Here is a 23,980-nt window from a genome sequence, read left to right on the forward strand (position 1 = left end):
GAATTATACTAAATAACCAATTTTCCTTGTATTCATATTTCAGAGAAGTTATAGAACGTTTAACAGTATTTACATACAGTTACGACCACATAGGTTTTATGTACATTTAAGAATATGTATTGAATAATATGAACTCATAGTGTAGTATAGGGAAGAGTGATCTGATAGAATAATATAATATAAAAATCATAAAGTATGATTAAAGCCAGAGGTAGAAAACTATGTCCATGCAATATATTGAAATTAAGATATAAGATAGAACATTTTAAAAAGGAATAGTCATTTGAATTAAATTCTTCTAAGTTGTTCTTAATGTCTTTTTGAAAAAAGTATTTATGAGGATTTCTTAAAAAAAATTCGAGATAAACTTTTTCCGTTATGCATAATAATATGCATGATTATGAAAGTATAACGAACGTATTTTATATTCTAGTTACACTTTTATCCATACTTGGCTACGGTAGTCCTATTAGGTTTACCGTGTACGAAATAACGTACATACCATATCTAACCATTTACAGATACAGTAAATTAGGTTTCTTAAGCAGGCACTATTCAAAGCTCCCTCTCTTTCATTCGTCTCGATATACATGTTACATTTAAATATCAATCAGTTACAAATTACTACACATGTTGAATTTTTTTAAAGCCTTTTTCATTATGGGATCGTTATTCATTATTATCTGAATATATGTTTGACTAAAACATAGAGATACGAGTCTTTCGTTCGTTTAACAAATATACGATCTGATGATTGAACGAATCAAAGGAACGAATCAAAACGTGAAAACCAGTACATCAATTTCTCGTTTAGTCAAAAGTTTCAAAGCTTATTCTAATTAAAGGTAGCGTGTAGGTTTTCATTTCTGGGCGGCTTGCAGTAACATAGTTGCCTTTCTAAATGATCGGTTTAAAAATCAATTAACGCTATCTGTCGTATGTTTTACATATAGTATATCCTTATATACATTTAGTGGCAGAGGCTGTATGTCTGCGAGGTGTAAGCTTTCATATTATTATTGTAGCTTAATACATTCAACGATAACTCGATGGCCTGATTAAGAAAGAACCTTCGATTATCTGGAATGCAATTTTTCTCTTTTCGCGTTTTTTTTCGTTTTTTCTTTAATGATACCAAATCATATATGATAGAACTAAAAGGAACAAAATATGTATTCAAAAATGTACATCATTAGCAATGCGCATTAATAAACATGTCATGTAATAAATAGTTTCTTTGGTAGTAATCTATGCGTCATAACGTACGATGCTAAGAATACCCTGTTGTCCAGACTGATACGATTACGAGAAAGACAAAAGATCAAATCTGAAGTCTAACGATGAACTGTACAGTTTGTATCTTGATTCTTGATAGCCTCGTGACTTTCATTCATGTTGTTCCAAACAAGAGTAAAGAAAACTGATGTTTCTCAACATATACATGATTGAACTGTATGCAATTGATTCTGGCTTTTTCTTAAACAGACGATCGACTCTTAATATTTGACTACATCGCTATATACAATCTACTAAATACGTATATCCATTACTTTGCATTCGTAAACGTATATAATCCCTAAGATTCGATTAATCCTAGCTAGGAAGCCAATTACTTTGAGTATCGTATTATATTTATACGACTTACTGCACAAATCAATACAGACTACTCGCGCTGCATGTATCGTTTTATATAAAAAGAACTAGGAATTTATAGTCGTTACTCTTATGCGGTGACTTTGTGTGTATGTCTCTCTGTGTGTATATAATATGTGTTTTTTCCCAATGCAATTTTTCGGTCTTTTTTATTTTTTTTTCTTATATCTTCACTAAGTAATAGTAGCTCGTCGAGAAAACAGATTTCCTATTTTTTTCTCTTTTTTTTCTATATAATCGTATTTTCGCAGAGGGAGAATCAGTTTGGCAGTAGTATCCCACAATATTCTGCCGTAACTATCGCATCCATGTAATCCTTGACGTTTAACTCATCGAAACAATTCGTTAGTAGAATTTCACCATAAAAGGGATAAGAAAAATCGAAAAAAACAAGTAAAAATAAACGTTCGCGTGACGATAAGCGATTAACCTTTGATATATATATCTCGCCGGTATAGTGTGGTACTAAAAAACTTTTGATAGCGAGCAATGCACTGTACTCTCGTCGTGTATAAATGCAACCGAGTGCGTTGATACAACTTAATACAACTTTCGCCGGTTTTGGGTCAGAAACGCGATGAAGAGAAAATCCATTGTTCGCTAATTAAACATGTGATGACGATGTAATAAACGATGTTAATTAAAAGAAGGACCAAACTGCTGGAGAGTATTATCCTTATAAATAGCGAACGATAGTTACATTTTACACTGTGACATACTACTAGCATGATTCACGCGATAAAAATCAGTATACAACGGCTCCGTGTCTGAAACGCTCTTTGGTTTGTTTCGATTCGAAGAGAGATAGTTTCATATAGGAAAATTTACTGCTAAAAATAAATCTACAAAAGTAATTGATTATTTTTCTTCTCTTTTTTTTTTGGTTTCTTTTTTATTCACCGACCGTGCGAGGACGGAAAGACATGTAAGGAATACGCGTAGAAAGAGAATCGAAAGGACGTCGAAAGGCATACACAGGCTTTTATGTTCCCTTTTGTGCAGCTTCGACGTACTTCTTTTTTTTCGCTTTTTTCTCATTTTCGTAATGTTTTGCTTCCATCCTTTCTCTTTTTTCTTCCGTCTCCTCTTGTTCCATCTTCCTTGTAATTCGTTCGTGTCGACTCTCGCTTCATGTGGCCGTCTTGTGTCGTCACGCAAACGGAAATTCACTCTGTTCGTCAGCACTACGAGTCGCATCGCAGTATACGACGTCACGAGGAAAATGTATCTTTAAAATTTCCTGTAATTACTAAACGATTGAACCGATCTGTCGTGCCACGAGGTTTTCAAAAGAACGAAACGAAGGAGCTAGTCAAATTATACTCTAGTCTAGTCTAGCCTTGGTCGAAACGGTTCCATTTTTTAAAAATAAACTTCTATCATCGACTATAAGGATTTAGAGTGTGTTCTATTTGATACAGGACGATTCAACGATACACTTTCCTGGCGACACGTAGAACCTTGAACGTTATTCGCTTATTGTGGGCTGGTGTGCTTGTGAAGTCAGTAGAATCTTTAGAAACCTTAGCTCCGGTCTGCTGACCTATCCTTTAAAAAATGAACATACGCTTAGTATTGTATATGGCTTGATTTCGGCATTTCGTTTGTGTTTATTAATCCCGTCGCGGTATCGGTTTACTTCGTTTTAAATTTCGAATTAAATGCTCTCTTTATATACTTTTTATTCTTTTTATACAATCATCTAATATTCTGGCATTGCTGTCTTGCTTAATTTTACCATGCTCGAATCCTGAGACGCGAGATCTGTTTATCTGCGGGATATAAATGTTCGGTCGCGTTAGAGTATTTCGTTTAACGTTAACAGAATAAACTTGTCTGTTCTAAAAAATTTTGGTATGGGTCATTTACCGTTTCTATCTAGCGAGTTTCTATCAATTAACCCCCTGACTTCTAAAAATATACTGGAAACTCGAGTCCAATCGAGATTACGAAAATGTCTGACTTTAATTCGATCAAGGAGTTCGCGAAACGGATGTTGAATGGGAGACTTCATCAATTTGACGAAAATAGAGATTCGTTAATAGAATCAAAATTAACGATACGTTAGTTTCGATGCAATCGAATTCCCCCTGTAATTAGAATTTCCTCTTATAGGATGAATTAAAATCGATTATCGACCAATTATTTTCTTTCCGGTCTTCCTAATTCAGGCGATTGTCAATTAAGGGTGGAAATTTCCGGATAATATCGATCTGTTACGAATGCTCGATTCAAGCGAGTAGAAAGATGTAAAGATAAAAGAGAAAGGTATCTGCATACGGTGTACCTTCTTAATTGCGACCCAGATGGCTCGCAATCCTTTTAACTGTGTATAATTCTGTCGTTACGTTATTTTCTATCTGATAAGATCAACGATGCGCTACAATCTCTTACAGTATACGAAAATAAGTTCTCTCGTAGAAAAACATCAGTACTCTCTATCCAGCCTGAAAGGAAACTGGCAAACTGCTGATGTCAGGAACTCACGATCACGATTCTTTCGCCCCTTATCTACTGCAGGTTTATTGTATGACGATTTATAGGTCGATTTTACAATTGCAATTTGCCTAGTAGATAGAAGAGGAAAGATCCTAGCGAAAGTTAGTAGAAAAATATTAAGGAATGTCAATCCTCGACTAGTCAGCGACTCAAAGGTTCAGTCTGATCTCTTTCGTCTAGTTTCGTTATTTTATCGATTTGAAAATGAATCGAAGCTCGTGTTCACGCGGGCATTCGTCACTCTACGAAATGAGCGAGAACATCTAAAATGGGACCTGAAACGCATATGCGTATGATACACGCGTATACACAGCGATTTACGCATTTAATAGAGAAGAAATTAGGGCAGGGTGGCAACATCGTCTCTCTAAAGCCAATATCGTGCATGTGCGGTTAAAGTATAGCAAGCTTAGAGTATAATCATCGTGGTTAAATTTATTATACTGTATTTATCGTTTTAATTTATCTAAATTACACAGCACAGAAGAACAAAAATGAAGAGATATTCGGTCTACGTCTTTATTGAAGACTTGAAAGTTTACGCGTTCATAATTTTGTCATAACAGCGACAATATCATTTTCGTTCCTTGATGTTCGACAATTTCCCGATAACGAGAGAAGATGGAAAATTGGACCGAATAAAATCGATTTATGCCGACTCGATCGAGAAAAAACTACCCGTTTTATACCGCCGTTAGTATATCAAGAAACGAATAGCGGAACGTTGATCGGACACTGCGTGATTTGAGAGACAAAAAGGAAATGAAGGATCGAACAGGGATTTCCCTTCGGATTCAACGGAAACGCTGAAGACGGGTTAACGTGAAAATCAATACTCCCAACATAATATCTTTCGATACGTCTCTATAATCTGCTGTGCCTATGACATTTGTGCATTGTCTTTTCAAGTGAAAGATCGGCTCTTCTTTTTATCAGAAAGAACTCTCTATTGTTGTAACTATGTTCTATATGCAACTATCATCGTAACTCTTCTGGCTAAGAGAACTCCTTCCTATTTTCTATGAAAAGAATTTAACCACCTAACAGCACATTCCTGTAACATATATGGGCATAAATTATTTTTAATTTAACCATTAATCTGTATAGATCGTGCACGATATCTTGTATCAAAATATCTTACAAAATATGTATTTTACATCCATGTACCTATATCTATAAAAATATTTAATATCGTTAATAAATCGAGCGAAACTTTATCCGTTAAGTGGTTAAACGAATACGAGAATCCGAGGGTTTATTCATATTTTATCATCTCTCTCTTTTTATATTTTTTGAAATAGAAAAAGATCATCCTGTCATGCTGTGTTATTGACAGGATAATTCACGCATATGGAGAGTCAGGCATATACGAATTAGCTTACTTATACACGGTGATCTCGGCGGACCGATTGCTCCTGTAGAGTAGACGGTTCGACGTGTTTCGCCACCACTTCCATAGTCAGGTGCGCCTGCTTTGACCACCGGCTGTTATACCCGTGCCCGGGCTGCCGCCATTCGACAGCCACAATCTCCTGTTGAACTCTCGCATCTCATAGTTGTTGTTGCCGTTACTTTTCTCCCGATTGCCGCAATTATGGTTCGCCGAGGTGGGCGTCGTTTCCTCGAGAATCAGCGCGCAATGACTGTTCGTGTCGCTGTCTGCGCCACCGTCCTGCAGATTGTTCGCCAATAAGGGATGCTTTCCGGTATTGCACTCGTCCGTTTGGATCAGCAACGATGCATTTCCTAAAATTCATTTTCTTATCATTTTTGGATAAAATAAATTTCTTGTATTAGGATGTTTTCTTCTATTTTTAATAATTTTAAATTATAATTTTTAAGGATATTTTCTTTGCTCCGGGTATCAATAGGTGCCAACTAGAGCGATTTTTATCAATGTAAGGATACAATACTTTCATGGAAAAGTTTGCATTTTGTTTCCTTCGTAAGCACTTTTCTTATCTTTAATATCAAGACATTATTATTCATACTGGTTTTTCAGCGAATTGGCGTCATAGTGATTACATAATATTTCCCAGTTATAATCATTCTGCATAATTATTTAACTATTTGCATAAACTTCATATTATTCTCCGTGTCTTACATTCAAATTAGTCGCTAAACAGCAGGATGTTTTCTCGCTCGACTACTCTAGCTCGTTAACTATTCCGAATACCGATTGCGCTGCAATTGTCAATAGAGCGTGTTCCACGCGACAACTATGTATACAGTCGTAGCAAAAAGATTGCGAGAACCTTCAACCTTTACATTCTATTACTAGTAACGTCCGTACTGGTCTTAATGTTGTGGTAGTTATTGATGTACATCGCGTGCAATCAGTCTTTTATTACAGTGTCCCTCACTGGCAGTTAGCTAGATCGAGTTTATATGTTTACGATGCGTCGATCGCACGCATTCGTACAGATAATGCTACTAGATCGCTGCCTCGATAATGGCACTCGGGTTTTTCAGGACTTCTACAACCTTTGCGATTAATACAATTGCAGATAAGAAGGGAGGTAGTTGAAGAATCAGCCGCTGATATATTCTCGATCGGTCGAGAAGGATTCAAATTCGATGTTAAGGGGAGATACCGTATTCCGAACTACGTACTGGCCTTTTCCCTCCTTTTTTCTATGACGGAAGGGAAATAAGATAGGTATTTTCATGGCCGTTTAGGGTGACGCAAATGTCACCCTATTCCCTTTGATTTCCGTGCAAATACATTGGCCGAATGTTTCACACAAATAGAAGTAGGATATCCCTTTGTGTCTAGCCTCTATGAACTGAACATCGAAAGAAAACGGTTTCAGGTAGACTCTCATTTGAAGATTTCGCACGCTGATGCATCGCTCCGAGATCAATTCTCTTATTTTTGGCTGCTCTTTAAAAATTAATCGAATACCAATTACGGAGCAGGCGTATAAAATTATTTTTAGCGGCACGTGTTTCGTGGATGCAGCACGCGTTACTGATTCTGCCCATCCGTTTCAAGGGTCTGGAAAAATTCCCACAGGGTATTACAGAGATTATTTAGCGGAAAGTGAAACGAAGGAGTTTCATTTATCAAGAAACTCGCGACAATAATTACTCGTTCAATTTGGAAGCTATATCGAGAATTTAATTCCTCTACTGAGACCGATAAACGATGGAAGAAACGTTTCTCTTTTCCATCCTCGAGGAAATCATTGTCAAGATCCCTTTTTATTCCGTATAAAGAATGTTTCTCTCAGAGAAAGGGCAGACGAATGATCAATTCTGGAAAGGAGGACAGCTGACAAGATCTGAAAGAAACATTCTTCATCCTGTCTTTTCAACAACCATCAACGATCGGGAGACCTCGAAGACACTGCCGGAGGCTTCCGATTACGAAACCGTGACTTGGTCGAAGCTTTCGCGATGTACGATATCGATATAGTAGCATCCGTAGAAAAATTCATGCCTGGTATAAAATCGATATTACAATCATCATCTTTATAATTTAAACGAGTCATATAGATCGTCTAGGACGATAAAAAATGTGACGACAATGGCGGACTTTTGAACGGAATCCATGCGGTGATCAGCGATACGAACGGTTCTTCTTATCTTTCGACGATATGACCTTTGATTGAAACTACACCACGAGTCTAGCTTACAAGTTAAAATCCGCTCTATCGTTCGTGTAATTACAAGACAGTACGAACAGGGTGCTAAATACTTATTATACTGGAGCACGCAATGTCCTAGTTCTTCTACTCTGATCCCGGACAATGCAGAGCTCAACATAATACGTGCAGGGTGTATTAGTTAAATGACTAGCCTCGACCAAGATCGCTAGCTTCAACGTAGAATTATGCATTTGCCTGTGAAACGACCCGACGTGTTCCCACTTTCGTTCTATGACCGGTTTAATGCGCACGGTTCTTTCATGTCGTTAACCCTTTTGTCGTTTCATGCCAATTATTTTTTGGAAGAACTTTTTCACCCCTCGCCTCATCTAAATGCTTAACGAGTTGGGTATTACTCAGTTACCTCGAATTTGCTCGAAATTTCCGGCTGGTAATAATTAGACGAACGAACATTTCTCTACTGCGCGCTGTTGAGTGTTTGGATACTTTGGTTGATTTTTAAAGACAATACGGGAATGTGATCAAAGTGAACAGATTGATGGCAGACTAATAACTAGAAACAGTACATATTTAGTAGTATCTTTTTATGAAATTATCAGACTATATATTTATATATCTATTAAAGAAGCTTGGTAGTTGTATATTATAATAAAATTCACGATTCAATGATTTTTACGTGCTCTATAGCTTGGAAACTAATCGATTTAGATAAACAGCCTTCTTAAACGACAATTCTAATTTTGTCGTTGCATATTAGCTTTTAAAAACCAATCTCACCGCGCTGTAATACTTTCGTTAATCTAAAATTGTATTCTATCAAAGATAAACATGTGACTGAATATTTCTCACCGGTATTGTATCTAGATTATAAATCTTCGGAGGATCCATTACTATACCATGATCGAAACTCGCCTGTTTCAATCGCGACGATAATAGACTCTCTTCGTGAATCCCGTGCAACCAGTAAACATATTTGCTCATCGTAGGAATCGCATGTCGAAAGAACAATCGACGCAATCTAGATTTTCCAATGAGCTCGTGCACGCTCTGCGCTACTTTTATCTTCCGCGAATCTCGTTAACGGTCTACGGTTCTGGTCAGTTTCGCGGTATTGTTCGTTTCCTCGCCAGCAACTATCGGAGTTTTCGTTTCACTTCATTCAACAGCTTCGTTTTTAGTTTCGGTTCGCAGAAGATACGAGAGAGATAATAAGCGGCAGATCGAACGTTTGTGAAAAGATTCTGAGAAACACTTTGTCCTCGTCGTCGTTCCCGTTACAGATGCTCCATTATACGCGACGTAGCATTTATAACGCGTTAATCTTTCGTTAATTTCATGCTCATCCAATTACCTCTTGTTAGGTTTTCTCGCTGTTAATCCGATCTTTTCGGCACGTCCCTGCGTCGTTTAAACCGTGTAACTGCTATTGGCTGCGAAGCCAGCCAACTGCGAGATGTCGGTGTAAGAAACAAAAGGGAAAGAAAAGAGAAGCAAGGAATTATGAACGACCTTAATGAATGTTAAAAACGATCTACACGGTCGACGAATGTTGAAACGTTTGTTCCGTCGAAGACACTGGAAATTGCGGTAATGGCTAAGTCCTAAAAAAATTTCCATGAATGGAAAAACGTGTCTGGACGAAAGTTAAGGAATTTCCCGAGAGAACTCCGGCAGACATCTGACGAATAATCGTTCCCACGTTTACTTGGATTGTGCTTTCTTGCCCGTCTTTTATTTACTTAGCAGAATAAAGACTGTAGTTCACTTAAGCTAGATGGTATATCATCAGATCTTACACGATTCTTCAGATTTATGACTTATAGTTTCGATTTTAATCCGTGGTTTCATTACTGAAAAGATTAAAAATTTAGTGTGTAGAAATTCTCTAAAATATAGTAGACAGATTTCTCACAAATTAGATCGCAGAAACTCATAATAAAGGTAAAAGAATTTAGAGATCTTTACTAAATGCCGCGTGGACTACAGCGAAGTAAAAGTCGAGGTCGAAGATAACCATCCCCTAAAGACGTCAAATGTGCGTTCCAGTGGTCGGCGCCATACGGCTATTTATACTACCGCCTCTTATCTAACACCCTACGTCGAACCTACACACAAACACTCCACCCCTATCATAATTTTTTAATGGTTGCTGCCTTCTGAGCTCCCAAATCATTGAGAGATTTAAAACCCTCTGGTTCCTTTGTTACACAATGGTCAAAATTAATGTTTCACCGTCATTGTACCTAATTTCATTCAACCCTCCTTTCAACCTTCTCCCTTCTTTAACGCCAGAGCTACCATCGACTGTATTATAAAATTTGTACTAAAAAATACTTTATACTTTACAAAACGTTACTTGACCTGAAATATAAGTCTCTACATTCTCGTTGATCAAGTCATTCGATATCGAGTCCCCAATCGGAATTTAAATAACTTGGCTAATCTGATCGAGACTATACCGAAAAAAAGCATGTTTTATATATTCGTAAAATTGATATGTTATACCAGCAATATTTCATCAAATTTACCGGAAGGAGTGACAGCATTGGGCAGAGTCGTGCGTCGAACGATGCTTCCGTTGTTAGTGGCTTCCGGTATCACTTGCGAGAACGGTGGTTGCGTTAGGGTAGTCGCCGGCGGCGGTGGTTCTCGGAGCAACCGTATCTTTTGTATCATTTCCCTTATCTCGTAACGCAGTATCCCTAGGAAACATAATTTCGCGAACGCTATCACGCAGAAGCCCAATACGAACAGCAAGTCCGCGGTTTTTCGTAACCATCTCATCAACGATTCCTCGCAACCTCTCGCGTACGGTTGTTGACAAGTGTCACTGACGTTGCCAGTGGGTACGCAACAGGTCTGTGGCCATCTACCACCGAAGTCTCTAGGACCGGTCACTCCGCAGCAGGAGAACTCCTTCTGCAAACGGTCCCATTGCTCGCTAAATCGTAGATCCTTGCCGTACTCCATCTGCGATGAAAAAGAAAAGATAGAGTTCGCGTCAATCTGAAACGTAGCTGTTAGAAATTTCTTGGTAGACGAATAGATCGTGGTAGAATTGAACGTTCAGGATAATTGCTGTAAGAGTAAAATTATAAGAATAGGGATTCTGTAAAAGCACAATTATACAATTGGAGAATCTGTGATAGTAAAATTGCAAAATTAAAGATATATGAAAGGCATACATTTTTTAGATGTTTGTGGGCGTCGAGAATCTACAAAGAGTGGTCATTTTCTACGATCGGAGAACAGTCGATGGCCTGCTATATATAGTACATGAACGACGGTCATAGAACTAGGAAGTTTTCGGCTTCGTTCGAAACATCATCGATTCGACGGGGCTAAATTTACGCATCGTTCGTCGAAAGGCGACTGGCTGCAGATATTTTTAAATCGATATTTTTAACGCTTCGATATCGAACCAATATTTACATGTTAAAAGATAGACTCAGTTAGTATGGAGTTCGATGGAACGTTTAAATATCACTATGAAATTTTTATTGAATTCGTTTGGAAGATTGAAATTGATCGGAGGTTCGTGATACCACGCATAATCTTTTAATGTAAGAAGCATAAAGAACGTGACACGATACTCAGAGTTATGAGAACTTTTAATAGATAGAAGTATACGATTGGTTGGAAAATGATCCAAAGGGCGCAATAGAATTAAATGTAAAAGATAATGGAGAAAATTCGATGGTAAATTTTTGCATGGAAGAGAATTTTTAAATGACGAGAAGTATAAGGAATGTCCCATGTATCCAGGTCGATTATCCAAGGGTACGCACATTTTCCGTCGATTATGCGATCGACCTAGATAAGAACGGGGCTAAGAATAATGACTGCAGATACGGGCAGAGAAACGAGGTGAAACAGGCGAAAAGTTGGAATTGTTAGTAATCCCCGTGACACTGATTTTTCATCGTGACGAGTAACGAGGCGCCAGTAAACTAGTTCACTGTTTCTTAATTAGCACGGCTAGCTAGTTCATCACCGAATGTTTCCAAGATCCATATCGTATTCGATGTGAAACGAGGCAGAGAAAATATTTTTTTTTCTAAAACTTTTAGTCCTCTTTTCATGGAAAGGGTATCTAAAAAAGAATATTGAAAATTTGTTTTTTCACATTAGTATCGAGAGAATAATTTGTACCATCTAAATATTTAAATCAATACCTCAGGATAAATGGACAGACAGAACTTCCCCGTGAAGTTTCAACAGACACGAGTACTACTGCAGCGATATATCAACGATCTCGCGTTGATAAAAATTTCAGACTGTTTAGGCTCTACGAAGTTATTTAAAGTTTCAGGCTTGTTCTCGCTCGATAGGCGGAAACGGTGTCGCCACGATTAAAACTTTCAATCGTTGATTAAGAATTCGCTGGAAATAAACGAGTCGTGTGATTCGCGGAAAGTAAAAGTCTGAGGAAGGGATCGATTAATTTCAAGATTACATCTTTTCTCAGTCATTATTAGTTCGAAACTCGTCGGAGGTGTTAATTTAATCTTCGTTCGTCCTCGATGTATACATATATATATAGAATAGAACAATTCCATTCTTTTCAGAATAAAAGGACCGAATTAATTAATCTTAAAGTTCAGAATCGGTCGTTGCTTCGACCCTTTTTTTTTATCTATGTACCCACATGGTTTAATGTCAAGCGTCAAGAGAGGCAGAAATTCCGTAGTTCCACGGCGTAAAGTTTGCTAGGAAATACGTGAATGCATGTATGCTAGTTTATAAATAGTTAGCAGGCTGTATGTTAGCTATGGTATGAATAATGTTCGTATCATGCCACAAACCGTACCTTATCTCGTGGCCGGTCAGCCAACCACGAATGTTCGAATTATAATAACACTACGCGCTGGATGTGCAAAACATTACAATGACGCGTGAAAAACTTTGTAGTAAAAAAACAAAGGGAATGTTCTGGTGGATATATTTAGTGAGTAACAAAAATCCACATGCATCCTTCACATTTGAACTATTACGGTAAGAGCGTTAACTCCAGGTGATTTAATTCCTTCTGAAAATACTAAAATTAATATACCGATACCGATAACATACAATCTCATCGTGTATTAATACAGCACCATAAAAGATTCAACAAAAAAGTGCATTTTTACTTTCTTCCCATAAATCAAATTTATGGATGTATGTAGATATTTATGATCGACTGTGAATTTAAATCAACTTAACGTTTGCTCGAGCCTACTATAGTACGACCACAATTCACCAGTGTCTAACGGCTAACGTTATATCCTATTCCTCTTACTGCAAAGATTAGATCGATTTTTTGGTCACCGGTCGACCCTGTATATTTTTTATGTTTATTGATTAAAAAGTACCGGGAATAGCGTATCGAATGAGAGACGCGCGGCACGTTTCAAATAGAAGCGGAGATCGAATGAAATATCGTACGTAACAAAAATGATGATTCAATTGAGTTGCCTCTAGGAACTCCCCTAGACTAGAAAGGGATGAGAAAGTATTCTAATATCGGTTCGATTCTCGCCAAGTCAGACACCACCTTATTTATGATTCACTGACAATTTTTCTGCCAAACAGTGAAAAAGTGTTTGGACTTGGTCCCGGTTCCGACACCGGAAACCTGTTCTTTCCACGCGGTCGATACTTCATTGAATGTTATGTAGAAGTGATAAGGGATGCCACGCCTCCGCTATTCTTCGCCGCTTTCTCCAGCTCCTCCGGAAACCGATTCCTCTCCTCCTTTTTTGCGCAGCTTATGCTCCGCCTTAATGCAACTGCACTTCGTATCCCGGACGAAAATTATCGTCCTTCGTCCGGCTCTATTCGAAAGACTTTTTAATCTTAGAGGAGGCGCGAAACCTCTAACTTTTCGAGCGGAAGTTTGATCGAGCACAGAGACGTTTTAAATTATTCCAAGGGGCAACTACGAATGCTAAGACACGCGACGTATCGTGAGCTTCGATAATTTTTTTGTGACCTTCTCGATAATCTTTTATATCTCTAACGTTTCTCTTTGATACTCTCCTTCTGTTTTATTCCTTTTTTTCTTCTTCTTCTTTTTTTTCTTCTCGTTCTGTCGGAATAGAAAGAAAATGGAGTGGTTGGCTCGACTCGACTCGAATAGATTTATTTCCTCGTAAGAAATCCATCCCAGGACTCTTGATCGCGATATTACCGATTCTCTTATTGCGAAAACGAGCCACTTATTCCTCGCTTAACGACAATCTTCCCCCCTCAACATGCGTATAATGGTATTCTCGTTCATCGAACATAAAATTTCACGATTTAGTCGTCGTACGTTTCTCTATCGAGATTCTCGAGCTCTTTCTTTAACACAGTCAGAAGTTAGAGCCTTGTGCGGTGTTTGGAAAGGAGGGCGTGTATCTACTCAATATCATCGTTTATCGCGTCCCTAAATTTCGAACAATTCTAGGTAACGGAACATACATTCCCGGGATAATAAAGCGATGCGTATCACGATTCAATGTGTATTTTCATGCCTGGCATATTACGACCGAAGAAATGGCCGGATAAAATTCGTTCGAGGTGTGCTCACGATCGATCCGTGGGACGATTTCGTCTAATAGAAAAGAGGAGAGAGTCCTCGTTGTCGGAGCTTGGAATCTGATTTGCAGCCTCATCCCGTACCACAGACATAAAGTTTCCGCGATGGAAAGACCTTCTAACTCTTGACGTCTAACTTTTTCCACTAACCACTAGGCTACCTTGAGACGCCTAAGGTGAAGTTCGCTTGTGTAAGGCTCGACAGGCAAAGTCGTATCGAATCAAAGTTCGTTCGTAACTACTAGCTGTATCGAAAATTGTCAAGATCATAATACGTGAGATTAAAGGCGAGCGAAAGTAAGGAAAGGGAAAGTCGAATGATCGAACTGCTGGGCCATAATTAGAGACCAGGACTCAGGACTCTGCCAATTGAGTTTTCTAGACTAAGATATTAGTACGTTGATTTATCACTTTGCCTTTTAATATTTCGATTCAAAAGTAGATCATATTTGTAAGAAAGTTTAATTGCTAATAAAGAAAATCATAAGACAAGAGATTAGATCGGTACAGAATGATACGAACCGATTAATGATTCCTAAAAAAAAAAAAGGGAACTTCACTCACAACTATAAAAAATTCTTCTATCATCTCTGATGCTTTTTCCAGGTATCGAGCTTGATCATCCCGCTTACGTATCGTTCTGTAAAAATCCTATCGATCAAAAAAGTCCGAAAAACAAGCGAACGAAAATCGAATGGAATAGAAAAAAAGATACTCACCTGTAATCGTTGTTTGAGAGTGGGCCTGAGCTCGACGCGCATCCTCTCAAACCGGAAGACCCAGGCGACCCCGATGACGGCGTCACCGAATAGAAGCGCCAGTAGCAGCACCCAGTAGGCGTTCAAAAGTCTCGCGCTCAATCTCCTCGCCGCTATACAACCCAACAATTGTACCAGGCCCAATTGCGTGGCTAATGCTAAGTAAGCGTAAAGGGCTGTCGGGTCGAATGCACGGGGTACCCCTGGCACCATGTACCGGCGTGGATCGCCGGTGAATAAGAGTGTTCGTGAGACCGCGGCGGCGAAGCCGAGCGCGCTACCGAGCAGCACCAAGTTACAGGTGTAGATCCAGAGCCGGTAATATCGCATCGCGACGTCCTGGCCACAATCGGCGCGTCTTTGGGACGTCACCGACGCCGCCGCCTCGTCGGCGACGTACGAACGACTACTGTCTCTTCTGTTACCTCCTTTAAATACTTCGTTGTTATTATTGTTGTTGTTATTGTTGTTGTTATTGTTGTTGATGTTGTTGTTGTTGTTAGTTGTCGTCGTCGTAGTGGTGTCCGTGGAGTGTCGATGCTCCTGGCTGTCGTCGAGCAGGAATAAGAAAGGCGGCTTCGCGCTGCAGTCCTTGTTCGCTATCTTTTGGCTGTGCGTCGACTGCAGGGTGACTGAACGTTGCAGCAGCATCACCGTCATACTATCGTGCCTCCCTGGTACGCGTGTCCTCGTCGTTAAGGATTATACCGTCCGGGTAGAGAATGGAAGTGGGAGCGTGTGTGTTTATTGAGACCTGGAGAGCCTCCTCCGTAGACGTGGACGAGAAATGTGCAGTGAGAAACGGCTGGTGTCACGCGAGCCACATTATACGTTCCGACAGTAGTCGTCTGTTTCTTGCGGCTTCTCGGCCAACCGGTCTATACCTGTACCTTGTTCCTTCCTTTCTGCTTCTTGCACTTCCTGCGTCCGCTTCTTTCTTCGTCTTCTTTCTCTTTTTCTTCCGATGATTCTCTTCCACGATTACAACGTTGTTGACAATCCCTATATCGGGAGAAATGAAAAAAACTCATGCTGACAATAGTGACGATGGTAATGGCGAAAGACTGATCGCTGTAAGAATAACCTTTCAATGATTTATGGCGTGTACACACGCCTCGGACATGCTTGCACAACTCGATAGTTTACAGCGAGCAGCCTGTGTTTACTGGGTTAGGAGTTTGTCGTCTCTGTTAGTAGATTGATTAGAACCCGTTTAATTACGGATTACAATATCCCGAGTGGCTGTTTGGCCAATTATCTGACTAATACGTTCTATCGTTACCGTCTGATTGGGGCAGTGGATTATTACCTGCATCGTACCATTTTTTAAACTGCGCGAACTCTATTTCAGTTCGCCTAGGAAATTTCGATATGTTCGAAGTCTTTCTATTCATTACTATATTAATTATTAATCATCTTTATTATTCTATTTTTATTATGCAACACATGTTAGTAAACAGATATGTAAAGTAGCGACGTTGCGATATTCAACGCTCTTAATGATCCGTAGTAAATTGTAGAGTATCAAAAATCACGTCCTCTCTTTATAGATGGAATTAAAACGCATTATCGGAGTTTCCTTGAGAAGACGTGCAAGCGAAAACAGGCGAGGTACCTCTCTGTAGCCAAAATTGATGGCGCTCGTTAGCAGGGTACCATTCTAGGTAAACGATTGAAACAGAAACCGATCGAACGGCGGCAAAACGGTTCCAGCCTTCCGCTTCGGTGTGGCAAACAATACGCGTCACAGATTCGTGTCAACGATGTAAAGCAATAAAGTTCCTGATAGGGCACAATTTATCTTGCCGGAATATCGGACACCGAGACGGCATGGTTCCGTTGGCTTTTTCTATTTCTCTGTCACGAGTGAACGTCGAAAATTGATAAAAATATCAACTCTACGGCGAACGAAATGCGCATCAATAAAGTCGAAGCAAAGGACAGGCAATAAACTTCACTGATATAAAGCTGGCGCGGATATTAGAGGTACGAAATGAAGGAATTAATCCTAAGATTGTCGAGACATCTGGCTAGCGGAATTAGGCTACCAGGCTGCACGCATTTTGCGGAATACGCAAGTAGTCACTCTGAACGTTCAAAGAAATGAAAAATTACGAAGATATTGAACGTGGTTGGAATTTTCTGGCATTCATAAAAGAAGAAATCATTGCACCTTCGTCGTAACAAAGTAAACATTACAACGAGATCGAAGAAAAAACGAAAGATATTAATTCGAAAGGAAGAGATTCGGCTTAATTTCGTAACAAATTTCTGAAAAAATATCAAATTGTGGCGATTCTATCGAAGTTGCTCGTGTCTTTCGAACAGAAGTATTTCGAAAGGGGTTCTCGCTCGATTTCGCAATTAACACGCACAGCCGCGTATTATCTGATGCACAGAGAGCGTTACACAGATACAGCAGGTAGTAATTATTAGCCTTCATCGTGATAGATCGCGTTGAAGCAACATCGTACGCTGTGAAACGTCACGAACAGGTCACTAGCGTGTGGCTCGCTAAATTGTATTTCTTTCTGACAGTTCTAGCGTGCAATAGGCAATTCTATTATCGATTTCTCTTAGCCGACCAGCCGTGGTACGCTGTGTTCCCTCGCTGGACAAGAAAAAGACGAGAAACTGTGAAATGAACGATACGGAAACAAAGCAGAAAGAGTTCAAGCAAATACGCTAATACGAAAAACATCAGCGATAAAAATCCCAAACGAAATGTGTTTTTCGCATACACCAGGCGCCACTAGAATCTAGACTCCCATTGGAATTATATATCGAAGTCTGTCTCTATGCAGGAAAGAGAAAATAGAAATTTGCATTCAAGGTGGTACCAGATAGAACTAAAATCAATTCACTTTATTTACCATGCGTACAATATAGTTTTAGATAAAATCACGAGAACTTCTGTCCAAATTATCAAACCTTTTATCACCCACGCAAATTTTTCTTCGATCTGAATCACTAGAATCTAAACGAAGGAAAGTAGAAGCAAAAAATTACATTCGAAAGAGCACCATATAGGATCAATCATTCGATTTACCGTATATTATGCGAGGATATTTCTAAACAAAATTATGAGAATCTCGATTCAAAATGCCAATCTTTTATCATAGATTCTTCTTCAATATTAGATAACTCATAACAATGATACAAATAATAACGATATTTGATAGACTTCCATTAGAATTATATATTGTACACGGCCTTCGAAGAAAAGAAATTACACCCAAGATAATACCATATTAATTCATCTTATATTACACGAGAAAGAATATTTTTTGAAAAAAAATCATGAAGATGATATCCAACCAGAATACGTACCAATTTTTTATCGCCCATACAGGCTCTTCTTCAATGTCTGATAACTAGACCCACTATACACTAAAGAAATATAATGCAGAAGTGGGAATTTTTCAAACCCACAAGAGAGATGCTACTGTCAGACATATCGAAGACGTAGCTACCAGGCATCGGTTATTTTTAACAGAAGTCATATCAGCAGTAGCATGGAGGTTCGCGTTTCTTATTAGACGACTTACGTCAAGCGAGTTCGCTTTCATCTGGTTCAAATTAGAGGAAACGAGGGTCGCTCACGCAAGAAGAGGGAGGAAAGGTACGTCGAAGCGAGAGGGTCGTGTCTTTATGAAGCGAGCAGCGCGCAAAATAGACGAGAAATTCGACCGTAGGACGAAATGTCGCGGCTCAATCATCATCGTGAAACGAATTCGTATTAGCAGGATGTTTATATGTATAACATCGGCGATAACATATTCAAGGATGACATTTAAAACCGACAGAATCCAGATAAATGTTCCAGATATATTTACGATGTTGCTGGATAATCAACCCTTGGTTGGCCTCTAAAGTTTATAGCTTCTTTCCGACGGCGTTCTTCTCAAGTATTCATCGTTCCCTCGTTTCACGACTCACAAGCTCGGTAAATGTGGTAAATACGCGCAAGGTGTCTATTCCGTTAATAAGAACTTTACTTTGAACCATGTTTATTCTGCGAAGACGAATGCAAGTCGGACAAGTCAGTGAATGAAAACCAAACGTGAGGGTTGATTCTCGCGAATGTATGTTCATTCTCGCGTACATTGTACGTGGTGCAAGTGTTAATCGGTTTTAATGGCTTTGTTCCCATAAGAGACATCGAGTAAAGCTGGTTAATGTATTGCTCGAAGATAAAATGGCAAATCTGAGTTTACAAACTTCCACACGGCTGCTAAAAGAGAAATATGCTTGGAGTATATAGCGTAAGGCGCTTCACACCTTACTTCGACTTGTTTAGCTCCTTATTTAGACCTCCTGCCTCTCGCTTGCCTTGCAGATTTTCTACAAGATATCCCAACGCTTCGATGATTTACATTCAAAATGTTGAATCATTAAGATGTTCAAATGATTCAAGAGCCGTGTGCAAGATTTTAATTTATCCAAGTTCTATGAGTTTTCATTATGGTTGGTAAAGTTGTCACTTTGAACAAACACTGACAAGGTATGTAAGCTGAAAATGGTTGAACCTATTTAAAGCGTTTTCAAAGCAGAGCTTGCCAATGACCGAAGATCGTGTTGTTCAGCTAAGGTTCGCAGCGATTGCCGGATACCATACTATTACGAAGTCGAAGATTAAAGGGATGTGCGGAAAAGGGAAACAAGACAGAATGTCAGAATTGTTGAATTAACGGGTTCGAATTCCTGGCACAACTCGGCGAGGTAGTCACGTAGCCACGTATGGTTGGGAATCACTGCACCAGAGTTCTCTCGAGCTCGTGTCGGAATATATGTAGCTACATGTACGGATAAACACATAGAGAGAAGTAGAGGCGATACATGCTTCCGTGCTTCAGAATGCATACATGTCCAGGTGTACGTACATGTATGTACTTACGTGTGGGTAGCTAAGTGCACGTTGTGCGCGGATCTAAGAAAAGAAAGAGGGTAAACAGAGATGAGGGGACTGGGACGAGACAAGAGAAATCTCGTCGTCAATAAATTCGCTAAGATTTCACGACGGCGAAGGGTAGAAGAAGGTAGAAGGATGTAAGAAGGGAAAAGAGGGGCCACGTCGCAAAGAGCGTCGTGTTGACTATCCGTGCTCTCGAAAACACGTTCTTTCGTGCATCGATGTTATACATAAGGGGTGAAGCAGAGAGTGGTGCATTGTAATGAAACACGGAAGAAAGTTAAGGGCCCATCGATCGTTTAAGCCCTCCACGCGCTTGCTCGAATACACGAGCCAGTTAGAAGAAAAGTCAACCACGAGGAGAAATGAGCAAACTTTTATTATTAATTCTTCTTCGATACAAAAATCACCGAATAAATATCAAATATCGGCAAATGCAACGACTATTATCAAAGAACAATGTCAAAGGTTTGAAAGGATAAGATTCCCAGTCAATGTCCTGGGTCAATGTTCAGCCTGTATACGTTTAAATTTATGCGAGTATCGGTGAAAAAAGCGACAACAATCGATCCCCACAGGGTGATCTCCTTTTTTTCGTCTCCAGTGTCGTGTTAAGAGAAAAAGAGGTAGAAATCCTCTCTAGGCACGGGATAAAGGGTAAAGGGGGACACCTGACCTTGTCCAGTGAATTAAACGACATCGTGGATGCCTCTACCGAGAATAGGTGTCGGTGTCTTTTTTAATTAAAATTCCTTCGTTACACAACGAATGTTGTGGAAGCGGGGGAGGAAAAAAGAGAAAGGGGAGAATAAAGAATGAGGGAGGGAGAGAGGGTGGCCAGGAAGAGGAGCGGATCTGTGTGAAAAAGCTTTTAATTAGCTATCGGCGCGAATGTTTGTTACCGTTTGAAGGAGAGCTCAGCTATACCAAGGAGGGAAAACCGTGAAACAGTGAGTCGAGAGGGGAAACTCGAGTGGCTCGAGGACGAGGGGGAGAGGAGGGGATTGACGTTATGCAATCCTCCTCCCGACCTTCCCGAAGAAATTTATCATCGCTTTCCTACGAGACGCTCTTCTTCTCCTTGTTGCCGTTCAACGACAAAACACGGATTTATTCGACGCCAATTTCGCTATCACGGCCCCGCCTCGATCGTTTCAACCTTTTCTCCGTACACTCGCACCCTCTCCGCGACTTAGTTCGCTCCTAGTTATATCTTAATAAACGAATATTTCTGTAAAGGACCTGCACCTTGTTGTTCCATCATTATATACATTCATACTATCTTTATTATACGTCTATATACTATCACGGATTTGAAACACCATAAACTACGGATGCACTAAACTTGAAGACTCTCGACCGGGACGCAGGGCAGATATTTCAACGATGTTATTATTGCCTTTCCGCCCCGCATACACGTGACTCCACACTGATGCCAAAAAACTGAGAAAAGCTAACAAACAACGAGAGCGAACCGGGGTAAAACGGCGAAAGACAAAGAAGAGAGAGAGAGAGACAAACAGACAGGGGGGGACCTTTCGAGAAATCAAACGGATGGTCGTTACTGACCTTTAAACGCTCGTTATTAGGTTGTCACGGTACACCATCAATCGTCAATCGAACACGCACATCGTCATAAGGATCACAAGTATCACGAGCGAGATCAGACAGTTTGGGCGAGCGTTGGTTCGGCGAGACGGGCACGAACGTGCTGGTCACGTCACGTCTATAAGCATCGCCGCAACCGCGAGCCTCGTCGAGACTGTTGTCCTCGTCGTTCATGCCAGAAGCGCTGGCTTCCGCCGTTTGCCTCTGCTTCTGCTGCTGCTGCTGCTGCTGCTGCTGCTACCGCTACTATTCACCACCATGATCTCACACGATTCGTCGTCCGCTTCGTCATTTTCTCTGTTCACCACCTATTGACGTTCCTAACACTGCTACCAGCGTTACCTTTGATCTCGTACTGACTGCCGACTGATCAACTATTGGGCCAACAGTCGTTTCGTATACCGAAACAAACGAACACTTGAATCTAACATGTATTATATGAGTTTCTTAACGAATCACTACTTGGTTTTACGTTTCTCGCACTGTACGTCCCTACACTGTAAAAACGATAGAAGATTAGATCTAGCGGCACACAACGACACCACGTAAGTTCGTGCAGGCAGTTTCTCGCGGGAGGAAGACGGCTACTGTCACGGGGTCTCGCCACTATCGTGGAAGAGACGGTGGTAACGCGGCTGGCATCGGGAAGAGTTCCTCGCGCACGGGGGGTGGCTGTCAACAGCGCCCGAGGTAGGCAACCGGACTGACTCCGCGCTGCACGGTGTCGGCGACAGACAGCGCGACCACCGACGAGACAGAGATCGACGATCGGTTCGGCTGCATACGAGGGGGATGAAACGAGAGAGAAACTCCGCGAGAGGCGGCGGTGGCGGCCACCGAGGTGGATCGTGTGCGAGAGAAAGGCTGGCGCTGGAGGGGAGAAAGCACCTCGTTGGGGGTGGACGAGGATTGGTAGGAATGGATTGTAAGAGGGGGAAATGTGGCTTTGAGAGAGACAGCGGTGGTGGAAAATCTGCGGTGGCACGTGTTCTGAGGGGTGAAGGGTATTTGGACAAGAAAGAGACAGAATAGCGATGGAAGGGAGGAAGTGCGAGGATAGAGAAGTGGGCGGTAGGAAAGACGGCGAGGATGAGGGAGGCAGGAGATTGGAAATCTGTGGGAATAGACGGGACGAGAAGGTTAATGTTGTAAGTAGATTCGCCAGAGACTGGTCGGAAAGTAGGAAGAGTACGAACGTGAGAGAAATGAAACGAGTGGAGAAACTTTGATGAAAGGAGGACGGAAAAGTGGGAAATGGGAAGGAATTGAACAAAGGCTACGAGTCGTAGGTACAAGAAAGAGAAGAATAATTGGAATATCTCTAAAGATACGGAGAATGCGATACAAGGGTAAAAGCAATGGAGGGAGAGGACAAGTTGTTTGAAAAGAGAGAAGACGATTTGTAGAATTTAAAAGTAAAATGGAGGGGATAAAAGCTTCGGATAGGATAGAATAGAGAAAGAAGAGGAACGAGGGGAAAATGTTGTCGGAAGGAGGGGAGAAAGCTCGTAGAGAAAGCGAGCGGTATTGTACGTGGGAGAGAGTTTGGAAAGAGAAAGTTATACGAGATGGAAGAACGACAACGAAAAAAGTACAGCGAAAAGGAGATAAAAAAATTCACGAGAGGAAAGAGGAGGCTGCCCGTGAAAAGCTACGAGAGCTGGCAAGGATAATTTTATGAAGAGTGGAGCGAGAAAGGTAAATCGTACGATAAGAGGAAAAATAAGAGGAAAGTACGCCGATGCGGAGGGTGCGCGAACAAGATAAGCGAAGCGAACGGAGATGATTAAGAGAGCCAGCTGAAATTGTAAATGAGAGAACGTTAGAAAAGGAAAAAGAGACGCGTGATGCAAACGGGTACACAGGTAATAATCAGAAGAGTAAAAAAAATTACTCCATGAAAAAGAAAGAGGAAATTGGGAAAATAAAATACAAATGAAATAAAATAATGTAAAAGAGGAGACCTCTGTTTTATGCAGAGGTTGCTGCATCAATCCCGAGTAGCAGCTTTCTGCTCGATGACATTGCAAGTACCTCCGGACAGAATGCTCGCCTCGTAATTGAATCGTTGTGACGAGGAAGGAAACGTACGCGTACAGGTGCGAGCTAGTGATCTCCTTGAAAAATTTCCCGCTTTTCTTGCTTTCTTTATTTATTCTTGGCATTGAACTGGGGAAAATTAATCCATCGAACATGATGTCCTCGAGACGACACGTGTTATGGATTTAGTCACGATCGACAACGACTTTATAAAGCCTAATCATACTGTAAAATAACCAAAAGTTATATTACAGCATATTAAAAGAATAATACACGAAACAAGATGTTTGTTATTATTCCAGTTATGCATTCTTGAAGATAATTCATTTACAACTCAGTTG

At 40.3% G+C, this 23,980-nt stretch overlaps 2 protein-coding genes across 3 annotated transcripts in view; one reads left to right on the forward strand and one right to left on the reverse strand.

Annotated features, from left to right (window-relative positions):
• The window catches only part of LOC117161426 (uncharacterized), a 35,790-nt gene that overhangs the window by 2,868 nt on the left and 8,942 nt on the right, over positions 1-23,980 (forward strand). The window lies entirely within an intron of this gene.
• Positions 4-23,255, reverse strand: LOC117161518 (uncharacterized). Its single transcript, XM_033343105.2, has 5 exons — positions 21,561-23,255; positions 15,041-16,081; positions 10,292-10,733; positions 5,535-5,898; positions 4-3,201 (listed from the first exon to the last, which is right to left on the reverse strand). The coding sequence occupies exons 2-4, from the start codon at positions 15,737-15,739 to the stop codon at positions 5,612-5,614; spliced, it is 1,428 nt and encodes a 475-aa protein (XP_033198996.2). The 5' UTR covers positions 15,740-16,081; positions 21,561-23,255; the 3' UTR covers positions 4-3,201; positions 5,535-5,611.

This window comes from Bombus vancouverensis, chromosome 5 (assembly GCF_051014615.1).
Source record: "Bombus vancouverensis nearcticus chromosome 5, iyBomVanc1_principal, whole genome shotgun sequence".
Lineage (NCBI taxonomy): Eukaryota > Metazoa > Arthropoda > Insecta > Hymenoptera > Apidae > Bombus > Bombus vancouverensis.

Bases quoted from the DNA above. Each gene is read 5' to 3' on its own strand.
- LOC117161518 (XM_033343105.2), bottom strand. From the start codon at position 15,739: ATGACGGTGATGCTGCTGCAACGTTCAGTCACCCTGCAGTCGACGCAC. The intron at 10,734-15,040 runs GTGAGTATCTTT...TTTTCATCGCAG, and splicing joins CTCTCAAACAACGATTACAG to ATGGAGTACGGCAAGGATCT. The intron at 5,899-10,291 runs GTAAATTTGATG...AATGAATTTTAG, and splicing joins CAATGCTGTCACTCCTTCCG to GAAATGCATCGTTGCTGATC.